Genomic DNA, 15,368 nt, shown 5'->3' with positions numbered 1-15,368 from the left:
TCCACGTACTTGTAAAAATAAAAAAACGGGACACCCGACCACGAACTGAAAGGGGCCCCATGTTTTCACATGGGACCCCTTTCCCCGAATGCCAGAAACCCCCTCTGACTGATGTCTAAGTGGGTTTCTTCAGCCAATCAGGGAGCGCCACGTTGTGGCACCCTCCTGATCGGCTGTGTGCTCCTGTACTGTCTGACAGGCGGCACACGGCAGTGTTACAATGTAGCGCCTATGCGCTCCATTGTAACCAATGGTGGGAACTTTGTGGTCAGCGGTGAGGTCACTTTCGGTCAATGGAGCGCATAGGCTACATTGTAACACTGCCGTGTGCCGCCTGTCAGACAGTACAGGAGCACACAGCCGATCAGGAGGGTGCCACAACGTGGCGCTCCCTGATTGGCTGAAGAAACCCACTTAGACATCAGTCAGAGGGGGTTTCTGGCATTCGGGGAAAGGGTTCCCATGTGAAAACATGGGGCCCCTTTCAGTTCGTGGTCGGGTGTCCCGTTTTTTTATTTTTACAAGTACGTGGATTACAAATGGATTATCCGAGGAGCCCTCTACACTGGATTTGGTGAGTAGAATTTTTTCAACAGGTACACCATGGATTCTACATGGAGAAGAGGACCGACCCTCGTGTGAACATAAGGTAAGTATGTGTATATGGTGGTGTGTATGTAAGCATTAAAGTTATACTTTCAAGGTGTGTGTGTAATGTCTTTATTGGGGTATTTTTTTAGTAGTAGTACTACAGGTACCAGCGGGCCCGGTTTTCCGCCGCATGCTGGTACTTGTGGTTCTCCAAGTACCAGCTTGCGGAAGAGGCTTGCTGGGACTTGTAGTACTGCTACTAAAAAAAATATTCAGAACTTTCAACAAAGGCTATCAGCCCCCCATCCGCAGCCCATTGGATGGGGGGGGGGGGCAGCCTCGGGCTTCACCCCTGGCCCTTGGGTGGCTGGGGGGGGGGGGGGACCCCTTGATTGAAGGGGTCCCCACTCCCCCAGGGGTGACTAGTTGGATATTTGATGCCACGGCCGCAAGGCACTGTATAAAAGTGACCCCCGGCTGTGGCATTATCTGTCCAGCTAGTGGAGCCCGGTGCTGGTTTCAAAAATACGGGGGACCCCTACGCTTTTTGTCCCCCGTATTTTTGGAACCAGGACCAGGCGCAGAGCCCGGTGCTGGTTGCTTAAATATGGGGAACCCCTGTCAATTTTTTCCCCATATTTTTGCAACCAGGGCCGGCTCAAAGAGCCCGAGGCTGGTTTGGTTTAGGAGGGGGGACCCCACGCAATTTTTTTTTTTTTTTAAATTTAAAAAATTCCCACCCCTTCCCACTGAAAAACATGCACGGATCTCATGGATCCGTGCATGCCTATACAAACACGGGATAAAAAAGCAGGTCTGTTTTTTTTAGCACTTTTTCACGATTTGTATTTCATCACGGCAGTGTTTGGCTATTGTCGGCAGTGTTTGTGTTTTGCACTTTTTAGTAAATTCCCGATTTCTACCAAATTGCAGGCGTATTTGACCGATGGTGTATTGATTCGTGATTTTTTCCTAGGACTTCCAAAATATTACGAATGCCCTCATCACTGCCGTGATTTTTGCTTAGTAAATTACCGAGATGACACTTTGAAGAAAAAACGGCATCTCGGCCAAAATCGGGACCTTAGTAAATATACCCCCATGTGTGTACCTTTCTCAAGATATATAAAGTGTTCTTGAGCTGCTATTTATACCATGGTAGGTCTACCATAACTCTCTTTTTCTGCAGCAGGTTACAATGGTTTCCACAGGGCAACTTCGGGGATGTCCTAAAGCAGTTCCTCAAAGGAGGAGATACGCCTTAGCTGGTATGAGAAACCGGTGTCCAAAGGAAGCATCCTGGGAGGCAGAAGTATCAAAGGCATAGAACCTAATAAACGTGTTCACAGAGGACCACGTAGCCGCCTTGCACAATTGTTCTGCGGACGTGCCATGGCGAGCCGCCCAAGAAGGTCCAACAGACTGAGTAGAATGGGCATTAACAGCAGCAGGAGCTGGGAGACTAGCCTGCGCATAAGCTTGTGCAATCACCATTCTAATCCATCTGGCCAAAGTTTGCTGATTCGCAGGCCAGCCACGTTTGTGAAAATCAAACAAGACAAAAAGGGAGTCTGACCTCCTGATAGAAGCAGTCCTCTCCACATATGTACGGAGAGCCCGTAACATATCCAAAGACCACTCTTTTGGAGGACAAATCAGAAGAGATAAAGGCCGGAACCACAATCTCTTGGTTAAGATGAAAAGATAATACCATCTTAGGTAAATAACCTGGGCAAGTTCTAAGAACTGCCCGGTCACGATGAAACATTAGAAAGGGTGAACAACAGGACAATGCGCCTAAGGACGACACCCTTCTAGTAGAGGCAATAGCTAGTAAAAACAAGACCTTGGCCGTGAGCCATATAAGGTCCACTGTCTCAAGAGGTTCAAATTGAGACCCTTACAGGGCATTCAGGACAACAGACAGATCCCATGGAGCCACAGGAGAGACATAGGGAGGTTGAATCCGTAAGACACCATGAGTGAATGTATGAATGTCAGGTGTCAGGTATAGACACAACATTTCTCTGAAACCATACCGACAAGGCAGATATGTGAACCTTGAGGGAGGCCAGACGAAGGCCTAAGTCCAGGCCTCTTTGCAGAAAAGCCAGAATTCTGGAAGTTCTGAATCTGTATGCATCATAATTCTTATCAGCACACCAGGTGAAGTAAGAATTCCAGACCCTGTAATAAATCCAAGCTGAAGCTGGTTTACGGGCTTCTAACATAGTTTGGATGACCTCTCAGGAGTGATGCTTCAAGAGCCAAATGTCAAAGCCAGTCTGGCCAGGTCCGGATAAAGACAAGGGCCCTGTACGAGGAGTTCTGGGCGCTGAGGAAGTAGAAGAGGACGCTCTGTCGATAGACCCTGCAGGTCTGAGAACCAATGCCGTCTGGGCCACGCTGGAGCGACTAGAAGTAGAAAGCCTCCTTCTTGTTTGAACTTCCGCAGGACCATGGGCAGGAGTGACACTGGAGGGAACACGTAGGGCAGCCGGAAGTTCCATGGAATTGCCATTGCATCCACAAACACTGCTTGAGGATCCCTGGTCCTTGATCCGAAGACCGGAACCTTGTGCTTGTGTCGAGACGCCATCAGGTCTACGTCTGGTAGGCCCACTTGTCCACTAGGAGTTGAAAGGCTTCTGGATGAAGACTCCACTCTCCGGCGTGTACATTCTGGCGACTGAGGAAGTCCACTTCCCAGTTAAGGATGCCGGGAACGAACACTGCCGATATAGCTTGCCCCACTCACCAAAGGATTTTTGACACTTCCATCATAGCCATGCGGCTTTGAGTGCCGCCTTGATGGTTTATGTATGCCACCGTAGTTGCACTGTCTGACCGTACTTGAACAGGCCTGTTCTGTACTAGAGGCAGGGTGAGAGTCAATGCATTGAACACCGCCCAAACTCCAGAATGTTTATTGGGAGGAGTGACTCCTCCTTGGTCCAGCAGAGGGCGAGAATTAAATTGTGCATACTCTACCATGTCGAATGCCGACACCATCAGGCCAAGTACTTGCATCGCCGAGGGTTTCGACACTCTGGGGTGACAAAGGAAGCATCTTATCCTGCCTTTAAGTCTCAGGACTTTTTCTGGAGACAGAAACAGTCGTTGACTGTGTGTGTCCAGGAGTGCACCCAGGTGCACCATGCTCTGAGCTGGGACCAGCGAGGATTTCTTCCAATTGATGAGCCACCCATGGGCTTGTAGGGAGCTTACCAGTTCCAGATGACTGAGGAGGACATTGTGGGAGTTTGCCATAATCAGCAAGTCGTCCAGATACAGCAGGATCCTGACTCCCTGGTGACGGAAATGGGCCATCATTACGGCCATGACCTTGGTGAAGATCCAAGGAGCCGAAGCCAGTCCAAATAACAGAGCCTGGAACTGATAGTGGAGGTTGCCAATAGCAAACCGCAGATACTGCTGATGCGACGTGGCAATAGGTATATGCAGATACACATCCTGTATATCCAGGGATACCATATAGTCTCCGGGTTATATAGCCAGTAGAATCGAGCGCAGTTTTCCATACAGAACTTGGAAACTCTCACAAACTTGTTCAGTGATTTGAGGTTGAGTATAGACTGGAAAGACTCATTGGGTTTCGGAACTAGAAACAGGGTCGAGTAGTAACCTCTGCCTCTCTGGGCCAAAGGAACCGGCACTACCACTCCTGTATTCAGGCGAGAACCCAAAACCTTTTGCATAGCTTGCTCTGTTAACGGATCTGAAGGGATAACCGTGGTGCAAAACTGGCGAGGGGGACGTCTCTTAAAGGAGACTGGGTACCCATGAGAGACAACTTCCCGCACCCGTGCGTCTAAAGTGGTTTTTAACCAGACCTGGGGGAACTGCAGAAGTCGGCCTCCCACCCTGGGGTCCCCCAGGGAAAGGCCCGCCACGTCATGGGGCAGGCTTGTCTTGTTTAGAAGCAGGCTGATGGGCCACCCAGGACTGCTTTGCCTTGGGCTTTGTGGTTTTGGGAGCAGGAGATTGTCTCGGGCATGCCTGACTTTCTGCTTTCCCTTGAGGCCGAAAGGAACGAAAGGTGGTACAGTACCTTTTGCCATCTGTGCAGAAGGATTAGTATGTGGGAGAAAAGCAGTCTTAGCAGCTTCTAATTCAGACATAATTTTATTCAAGTCTTCCCCCAAAAAAATGTCCCCAGTGAAGGGGAGTACCTCCAAGGTTGTTTTGGAGTCTAGATCCACCTTCCATGACCTCAAGCACAGAATATGGCGAGCCAGGACAGATGTAGTGAAGTGACAGTGGTAACAGGCAGAGTGGACGACAACACTAGGCAGGTGACATGAGAATCAACCGGCTGTAAATTTTTACCACTTGTTACATAACTCTGCAGCGAGAGGATAGCGAGCCAAGGCCCGTTTAGACAGAGGGAATTTCTTCCCTGGATTAGATCAGGGCTCCTGCCTGCTGTCCACTAAATGGTCAGACTGGGGTAATAGATTTTTAACCAATAAAGATATCAGTTTTCTTAGCCACAGTAGTGAAATCATGTAGGATCTGCTTAATAGCAACTACAAGGGCAGGGACATCAATTTGCAATGGAGAATCCTCATCAGAAACACCTGATTCAGTGTCTGACAGGACAGTATGCTTCCCCTCCTCTTCAGATGAAACATCTGAGAGATTCGTGGATTGTGAGGAGGAAGCAGCCCGCTTAGATGACCCAGAGACACGAAGGTGACATGGAGTAGACTTTTGTCTGACCAAATGATTTAATTGCTGTAACTGGTTAGACAAATTTTCCGCCCAAGGCGGATTAACCATAGGGACAATTTGTGGCTGTAATGGCACAGGTGGTCCCATAGGGGGGCGTAAAGCGTTCCACCAGAGTACCCAGTAGGTTTGTGAATGCAGCCCAGGGTGGCTTCTGATTGGTTACAGGAGCTGCGGACTGACTGGGAGATGTATGACACATAGTACACAGACCATCATACACAGCTTAGCCCTCTGGTAAATCTTTGGCGCATGCTCTGCATGATGCAGGAGCATCCACAGACTTACTGCCCTTCTTGTTAGATATTGTACACAAATGCAACAACAGAGCAAATTAGTACTATAAAGCCAGACAGAGTACAATACCTGGGAATAAATCCATTAGTATGTGACTGTAGACACAGTACACAACACCAGCGAATAAATCCGGCATTACGTGACTGATTACACAGTAGAATACACGTAATAGGTAAATACTGTGACGCACGATATATATATGACCCTGACGCACCTAGTCCCCTAGGGTACAGAATATAGTGATAGATATATCTGGGAAACACTGAAAGTGAAACCACATGGCAGACACAGGCACACACAGTCACAGGCAACGCAGGTTATTATTACAATAAAACTGCACTGGACTAGTATATGTACAGATATAAAACAGCATGGTCCTAGACCGTAGGTATATATCAGAATACTTGTACAATATATCCTGTAATAGGTACACTTTTTCTTAACTAACGTTGTCTGTATAAAGATATGTACTGTAGAATACTCAAATGTTTGTAAAGTCACAGCGCTGTATACAGGCGACTTTACAAGAGAGACCTTGCCCTGCAGTCCCAGAGACTAGCCGCAACTATGCTTATAAGATGGCACCCAGCGTCTGAGTCAGGGAGTGAGGGAGAGTGTGAGGCAGCTCCAGGCCGGGAAAATCTGCAATAGCTGGCGCCCTGGGCCGGGGGAGGGACTACAGGTCAAGCGACGACTCCCCTATGCTGGACATCCACCCCGGGTACTGTGAGCCTTATTAAATGGGGTGTTAGTACACCCGACCTGTACTCAATACGAACCGGTGGTCTAGTGGGGTCCCTGCTCGGTGACAGTGTCCACGCCAGCGCGGCGACCTGTCTCCCTAGGTCGCGGACGGAATGCAATTTAATGGCGGGTCCCACCTGGGGGACCCTCTTACCTCCTTCCCGTAGCATCCACGCGAACCACGAGAGCGACTGCAACCGCGTGCCTAAAGCCGAAGCGTCTCTGCCGCAAGTACCCGGGAACTGCGCCAGCAGAAGTATGCGATGCCACTTGGGAAGTGATGAAGCTGCAGCGCTGAAGTGTCACCATGACATATAGCGCTGACAGCCCAGTTTTGAAGTAATTTTCTGTCAGAAAAAGCTTTTTCAGGGCTGTCCAGTGCAGTCCACCTGTTAAGTGACCTGCTGCTGCAGACACCAACTGAAACTGAGCTCACGGTGCCTGGAGGCAGGGTTATAGAGGAGGCCCCAATGCATCCTGGGACAGCCTAAAGCTTTAGCCAGTTGGTGCCTCTGGATCAAGATACACTCTACACCCTGATGTTTCCCTGTGGAAAACAATGTAACCTGCTGCAGAAATTGGTTATGACAGCCCATTTGAACCTGTCATCATTATTTGGTTTTCTCCATTGTTCCTTTAATAAATTCTCTTCTAATCTTGAACCTGTTTCCAGAGATGCAGTCCCATTATCTTCTTCATACCCACATACCATAAAACGTTGTTTCATCATTTTGGATTGGGTTATAAAATCATTATGATCTGAGCAATTTTTTTTAGTCACTGGAATAACATTTGAACCACATAACATCACTTCCGGCAATTACCGGAAGTTAATGCAGAATACCCGATCAGTCACTGTATCCAATGGAAAACTTTTGTTTACTGTGTACTACGTCTGGCGAAAGCCGTAAATAATAAGCTGGACTTCATGGAGTGGATTTTTTGTATTGTTTGGTGGGATCCTTAGTGGATAGTTGATCTGTAGCCCCATACACACTAGGCCAGAAAGTGAAAGATCTCGCTCAGAAGGGCCAATCTGAGTGAGATCTTTTACAAACTCGTCCAGTGTGTACACTAAATGTCGTTAACGACAGCCATGCTGCATCCGTCGTTCCCCCAGCCGCCGCCCCCGCCGTCACTCTCTTCCCCCAGCGGCATCGGCAAGTGTGTATGCACTTGCCGATGCCGGCACCCCGCCGCCGCCAATATCGGCATTGGCGGGGATCACCTAGTGTGTACAAATAGCAGCTACAGAACACTTCCTCCTTATGCCTTTAGGAAGATATGCACATGGTATAAAAACACACTGGAAAAGAGGGATCATCTTGGGACTTTGTGGTGACTCTACCTGGCATGTGAACCAGGGACTCATGGCTTATCATTTTATCTCTGCCATTTTGTCTACTGTCTGCATAGTAGACATTAACATCTGGTGAGAGTCCAACATATTCCATTTTTGCATGGTTTTAAATGTTTTAGATGTTTTTGGAATAAATACTGTATATCATTTGGAACTTTTATTTGTGTTTATCTATTTGCCACAGCTACAAACACAGCATTGCGTACTTTCACTCAAAATTACGAGAATAAACATCGTATACATCAATGTGATCGCTACTGTGTTCGCATATACCTATGTACGATCATGCAAACCAGACTTGGTACATGTGCACTGTCTTGTGTTTGGTTGTGTACGCATGCGCAATGTGCCGATAATCGCTCATCACAATTGCAAATTAATACAATTTGATTGCGACTGCAATCGCAAATCTGCAAAGACCTCTAGCCGAACCCACAATCATATCTGCATATACTACAACCCCATTGCAAATATGCCTACTCCCTATGCATGCATAGCTACAAACACAGCATTGCGTACTTTCACTCAAAATGATGAAAATAAACATTGTATACATCAATGTCAGCACAAAACCATGTACAGAGTATGCATTTCTAAATGATTTGCACATTAATAATGTAGTTATTTAAAATATGGCGTACAAAAATCATATTGCAATAATGTGCTGTGATGGTTTACTTCTTGTCAGAAAAATGTTAGGCAGACATTAAGGGTAATGGTGTAAACACAATACATACATGTACATGCAATACAAGTACATACATGCTCACTGAGCAATTATATGCATTTGCAACTGATGCTGAATGAGGCCCTATTGTCCATATTTTAATGGAATTGTTCTATTACAAATGTGTAAAGTGCAACACAAGACAACAGTTACATATTGTTGCACCATTTAAATAATGTATCCATCTAGATGGCATACCATGGTAAAAAGAAAAAGTAAGTCTACTTTTAAAATGAAAATACATATTCCAAAAAGTATTATTAATGCAGTAGATGGACAAACACTGCAATTATTGGTCAACTCTCCCAAAAACTGTAGTATTTATAATGGGTGCACTGTGTGTGCTACACACAAGCTCTCGGGGTCCAGGGGGGCCCACACCCCACTGTTTGCACCCATTTTTTTCTATATTAACCTCTGGTATCTGGAATCAACGCTGCAGAAATCACTGGGAAAATGGCACTGCGCAATTTTCCCGGAGACCTGCACATGTGCACTAGACTCTGGGGCAGCGCTAGGGTCCCCTAGTGACCCTAGTGCCCAGAGTCAAGAGCGCTGCTGGCTAGAGAGGAGGGGCCCAGATAGACTGCACACGGGGTTCTTCCTCTCTGAAGACACCGCTGCTCCCAAGCATTTTATTCTATGGAGTTCTTCAATATTCCTTAGTATTATTGTGATCTGTGATTTATTAGTGTAAACTACATCATTGCAGAACATAAATATACCTGCTTGCACTTATCACTGGTTGCTATTAATAAAACCATGATTGTTTATGCTAGTTACCTGTTGACTGTTGTTTGCAGTAAATGGAAGCATTGTTGAAACATGGAACATGATCTCATAGTCTTGGTAGCGAGTGTAAAGAGAGTGCGTACCCGTACTGTCAGCTGTGAACAAGTAGAGTGCAATAAGAGAAGTTACACACTAACTTACATGTGAAAAATACATAAAAAAGTAACAAAGTAACAAGAACTTGAGGGTTTGCCTGTCAGTATGTGAAGAGACTGATCTCTTACTTTTGTTGTCCAGCTGTGCTCGGTACTTGTCAAAACCCTTGAGTCTGACGTTGTCCCCCAATAGGCCCAAGAATTCTTGAAGGGCTGGTCCTGCCATTTCATTGTTATACATCTCTTCCTCAGAGGCCTGTCCACTCCGGCAGTACAAAATACCAATTTTTCTCTGAAAGCTGAGCTGGAGCCAAAGAGATAGAGATAAAATAAATTAAAAGCACAAACATGGTATGAAACACGGGTATTTTTGGGGGATCCTCCTATTGCATAACAAAAGGAAAGACATAGTTTATGCTGACTCAGAAGTGGATAGACATGTCCTGGCTTCTGGTACCCCTGCGCTCCCGGGACAAGTGACGTAGCTATGTAATAACATGTTTCATTTTTCTGCCATGTTCCTATTGTTTAATGTGTTCAGTGACATGCAAAAAAAGTTTGTATGGAATAACTCATATTGTAATAAAATGTTATCATAATTACGTTGTGAAGTGACGCAAAAATAAATTAATATATATATATAAAAAAAAGCACAAACATGTACACACCCACATTATATACTGTGTATTATATATATATATATTTATATATATATAAAGCGAAATAGTACCCTTATCTTGCACCCAAACAGAAGCAGCACTATGGGAGAGATCCCTGTTGGCGGACCTCACATTCCTACACAAAAAAAATAAGATTTTAAACCTACCGGTAAATCTATTTCTCCTAGTCCGTAGAGGATGCTGGGGACTCTGTAAGGACCATGGGGTATAGACGGGCTCCGCAGGAGATAGGGCACCTAAAAGAACTTTGACTATGGGTGTGCACTGGCTCCTCCCTCTATGCCCCTCCTCCAGGCCTCAGTTAGAGAACTGTGCCCAGAGGAGATGGACACTACAAGGCAGGATTTAGAAATCCAAGGGCAAGATTCATACCAGCCCACACCAATCATACCATGTAACCTGGATCATACATAACCAGTTAACCGTATGAACAACAACAGTAACGGTCCAAGACCGATTCCAACTGTAACATAACCCTTATGTAATCAACAACTATATACAAGTCTTGCAGAGTTTCCGCACTGGGACGGGCGCCCAGCATCCTCCACGGACTAGGAGAAATAGATTTACCGGTAGGTTTAAAATCTTATTTTCTCTTACGTCCTAGAGGATGCTGGGGACTCCGTAAGGACCATGGGGTTTATACCAAAGCATCCAATCATGCGGGAGAGTGCGTATGACTCTGCAGCACCGAATGAACAAACATGAGGTCCTCATCAGCCAGGGTATCAAACTTGTAGAATTTAGCAAAAGTGTTTGACCCCGACCAAGTTGCCGCTCTGCAAAGTTGTAATGCCGAGACGCCTCGGGCAGCCGCCCAAGAAGAGCCCACCTTCCTAGTGGAATGGGCCTTAACCGAATTTGGCACCGGCAATCCAGCCGTAGAGTGAGCCTGCTGAATCGTATTACAGATCCAGCGAGCAATAGTCTGCTTCCAAGCAGGTGCGCCAATCTTATTGGCCGCATACAGGACAAACAGGGCCTCTGTTTTCCTAATTCTAGCCGTCCTAGCTACATAAATCTTTAAGGCCCTGACTACGTCCAGGGATCTGGAATCCTCCAGGTCACTTGTAGCCACAGGCACCACAATAGGTCGATTCACATGGAATGAAGAAACCACCTTAGGCAAAAATTGCGGACGTGTCCTTAATTCAGCTCGATCCACATGAAAAATCAAGTAGGGGCTTTTGTGTGACAAAGCCGCCAATTCTGATACTCGCCTTGCCGATGCCAAGGCCAACAACATGACCACCTTCCAAGTAAGAAATTTCAACTCAACCTTGTTAAGCGGTTCAAACCAGTGTGATTTTAGGAACTGCAACACCACGTTGAGGTCCCATGGTGCCACTGGAGGCACAAAAGGGGGCTGGATGTGCAGCACTCCCTTTACAAACGTCTGGACTTCTGGAAGAGAAGCCAATTCCTTCTGAAAGAAAATCGAGAGGGCCGAAATCTGAACCTAATTTCAGGCCCATATCCAGTCCTGTCTGTAGGAAGTGGAGAAAACGACCCAGATGAAAATCTTCCGTAGGTGTATTCTTGGTCTCACACCAAGACACATACTTTCACCAGATACGGTGATAATGCTTAACCTTCCTAGCCTTTATTAAAGTAGGAATGACCTCTTCCGGAATCCCCTTTTTTGCTAGGATTCGGCGTTCAACCGCCATGCCGTCAAACGTAACCGCGGTAAGTCTTGAAATACACAGGGCCCCTGCTGCAACAGGTCTTCCCTCAGCGGAAGAGGCCAGGGATCTCCCGTGAGCATCTCTTGTAGATCTGAGTACCAGGCCCTTCGAGGCCAGTCTGGGACAACGAGTATCGTCTGTACTCTTCTTCGTCTTATGATCCTCAACACTTTTGTGATGAGAGGAAGAGGAGGAAACACGTAGACCAACTTGAACACCCACGGTGTTACCAGTGCGTCTACTGCTACTGCCTGAGGGTCCCGAGACCTGGCACAATACCTCCAAAGTTTTTTGTTGAGGCGTGACGCCATCATGTCTATTTGAGGAGTTCCCCAAAGACGTATTATGTCTGCAAAGACTTCTTGATGAAGTCCCCACTCTCCTGGATGGAGATCGTGTCTGCTGAGGAAGTCTGCTTCCCAGTTGTCCACTCCCGGAATGAAGACAGCCGACAGAGCGCTCACGTAATTTTCCGCCCAGAGAAGAATCCTGGTGGCTTCCGCCATCGCGACTCTGCTTCTTGTCCCGCCTTGGTGGTTCACATGAGCCACTGCTGTGACATTGTCTGACTGAATCAGAACTGGTAGGTTTCGAAGAAGACTCTCCGCTTGTCGAAGGCCATTGTATATGGCCCTGAGTTCCAACATATTGATGTGTAGACATGACTCCTGGTCTGACCAAAGTCCCTGAAAATTTCTTCCTTGTGGGACTGCTCCCCATCCTCGGAGGCTCGCGTCCGTGGTAACCAGGATCCAATCCTGAATTCCGAATCTGCGACCCTCCAGTAGGTGAGCACTTTGCAACCACCACAGGAGAGACACCCTGGCCCCTGGGGACTGAGTTATTTTTCGATGTAAGTGTAGATGGGACCCGGACCACTTGTCCAGAAGGTCCCTTTGAAAAGTCCTTGCATGGAACCTTCCGAATGGAATGGCCTCGTAGGCCGCCACCATCTTTCCCAGAACTCAAGTGCACTGGTGAACAGACACCCTTTTCGGTTTCAGCAGGTCTCTGACCATGTTCTGGATGTCCTGGGCTTTCTCCATTGGAAGGAAGACCTTCATTTGTTCCGTATCCAGTATCATACCTAGGAACGGTAATCGAGTTGTCGGAATCAACTGTGACTTCGGTAGATTTAGAATCCAACCGTGTTGCTGGAGCACTCTCAGAGAGAGCGCCACACTGCTCAGCAATTTCTCCCTTGATCTCGCTTTTATCAGGAGATCGTCCAAGTATGGGATAATTGTGACTCCATGCTTGCGCAGGACCACCATAATTTCCGCCATTATCTTGGTGAAAATCCTCGGGTCCGTGGAAAGTCCAAATGGCAACGTCTGAAATTGGTAATGACAATCCTGTACAGCGAATCTTAGGAATTCATGATGGGTGGGATATATGGGGACATGAAGGTACGCATCCTTTATGTCCAGAGACACCATAAACTCCCCCTCCTCCATATTGGCTATTATCGCTCTGAGCGATTCCATTTTGAATTTGAATCTTTTTATGTACAGGTTTAGGGATTTCAGATTCAAGATAGGTCTGACCGAACCGTCCGGTTTCGGGACCACAAAGAGGGTTGAGTAATAACCTCTTCCCTGCTGGTTCATGGGAACCCTGATTATCACTTGCTGTATACACAGCGTTTGAATTGCAGCTAACACTACATCCCGCTCTGACGTGGAAACTGGTAGGGCCGACTTGAAAAATCGGCGCGGAGGCACCTCTTCGAATTCCAGTTTGTAACCCTGGGAAACTATTTCTAACACCCAGGGATTCAGGTCTGAGCTGACCCAGACCTGGCTGAAAAGTCGAAGACGTGCGGACTCCCTCATGCTGTGGGTTTTGGAGTAGCCGGGGAGGACTTTTGTTTACTGGGCGCCTGCCGAAGCAGGTGCTCTTTTGCCTCTGCCCTTACCTCTGGCAAGGAAGGAGGATCCCAGACCTCTTCTGGACTTGTGCAACCGAAAGGACTGCATCTGGTAGGGTGGCATTTTCTTTTGCTGTTGGGGAATATATGGTAAAAAATTTGATTTACCTGCTGTAGCTGTGGAAACCAGGTCCGTCAGCCCATCCCCAAACAATACATCACCCTTATAGGGTAGTACTTCCATATGCTTTTTGGAATACGCATCACCCGTCCATTGGCGAGTCCATAAGGATCGTCTCGCTGAGATCGACATGGCATTGGCCCTAGAAGCCAGCAATCCAATGTCTCTTTGAGCATCCCTTATAAATAAGACTGCCTCTTTTATATGGGCTTTAGTTAAGAATATAGTATCCTTATCCATACTATCAAAATTATCTGTCAGCTCATCTGCCCAAGCTGCAACTGCGCTACACACCCATGCCGACGCAATCGTCGGTCGTAGTACAGCACCCATATGAGAATAAATACCCTTTAAGGTAGTTTCTTGCCTGCGATCTGCAGGGTCCTTAAGGGCACCTGTGTGATTCCCAACTCTCCCTGTCCTGTTTAGGGAAGGGGTATGCCATATAAATTCTTTTGGGGATCTGCGGCCTCTTCTCCGGAGTCTCCCAAGCTTTTATAAAGAATTCATTTAATTCATGAGATGTGGGAAAATTTATAATCTGTTTCTTTTCCTTAAACATGTGTACCCTTGTGTCGGGGACCGAGGGTTCATCCACAATATGCAAGACATCCCTAATTGCCACAATCATACACTGAATGGTTTTAGTCACCCTAGGGTGCAATTTTACTTCGTCATAATCGACACTGGAATCAGAGTCCGTGTCGGTAGTAGTGTCTTGTGTTAAGGGACGTTTTTGAGACCCCGACGGGCCCTGTGAATCGGTCCAATCCGAGGATTGACCCCCTAATGTTCCCCTTAATTCAGCCTTATCAAGCCTCTCATGTAAAGATGTCACACTTTAACCTATGCCACATGCTCATCCAATCCTGAGTCGGCACCAGCGACGGGGACACACCACTCATTTCCTCCACCTCCTCCTTGGAGAAGCCTTCCGCTTCAGACATGTCGACACACACTTACCGACACCCCACACACACAGGGAGTTACCTATAAGGGGACAAAACCCCAACCAGGCCCTTAGGGGAGACAGAGAGAGAGAATGCCAGCACACACCCAGCACCCAAACACTGGAATATATGACCAGATAGCGCTTTTATATATTTATAATGTTAATCTCCACTCACTTCGTCGCCAATGTGCCCCCCTCATTTTTTTTCCAGCCTGTGAGCTCAGCAGGGGAGAGAACAGGGAGCCAGCGTTTTCTCATGCAGCCTCTGTAGAGAAAATGGCGCTGGTTAGTGCCGAGGATCAAGCCCCGCCCACCCGACAGCGGGCTTCGGTCCCCTCATGATATTGTAAGAAAATGGCGGGGGTCCGTGGATTTACTGTCCCACAGCCTAATCCAACATATTTATGCCCAAATTGAGGTTTATTGCTGCCCAGGGCGCCTTCCCCTGCGCCCTGCACCCTACAGTGCCTGTTGTGTGTGTGTGACTGGGAGCAATGGCGCGCAGCTTACCGCTGCGCGCTTACCTCATGAAGATCTGATGTCTTCTGCCGCCTGAAGTCTTTTCCTCAATACTCACCCGGCTTCTATCTTTGGCATCCGTGAGGAGGACGGCGGCGCGGCTCCGGGACGAACCCCAGG

At 47.2% G+C, this 15,368-nt stretch overlaps 1 protein-coding gene across 12 annotated transcripts in view; it reads right to left on the bottom strand.

Annotated features, from left to right (window-relative positions):
- Nucleotides 1-15,368, bottom strand: part of SIPA1 (signal-induced proliferation-associated 1) — a 310,973-nt gene that overhangs the window by 103,361 nt on the left and 192,244 nt on the right. For all 12 annotated transcript variants that reach the window (XM_063945192.1, XM_063945198.1, XM_063945195.1 and 9 more), the window contains 2 exons: nucleotides 9,488-9,662; nucleotides 9,255-9,358 (listed from right to left, as the gene is read on the bottom strand). In XM_063945192.1, coding sequence (XP_063801262.1) covers nucleotides 9,255-9,358; nucleotides 9,488-9,662 — 279 coding nt within the window. The remainder of the gene's footprint in view (nucleotides 1-9,254; nucleotides 9,359-9,487; nucleotides 9,663-15,368) is intronic.

The sequence above is a fragment of the Pseudophryne corroboree genome, chromosome 11, assembly GCF_028390025.1.
Source record: "Pseudophryne corroboree isolate aPseCor3 chromosome 11, aPseCor3.hap2, whole genome shotgun sequence".
Classification (NCBI taxonomy): Eukaryota; Metazoa; Chordata; class Amphibia; order Anura; family Myobatrachidae; genus Pseudophryne; species Pseudophryne corroboree.
This window is presented reverse-complemented; position numbering and strand designations above follow the sequence as displayed.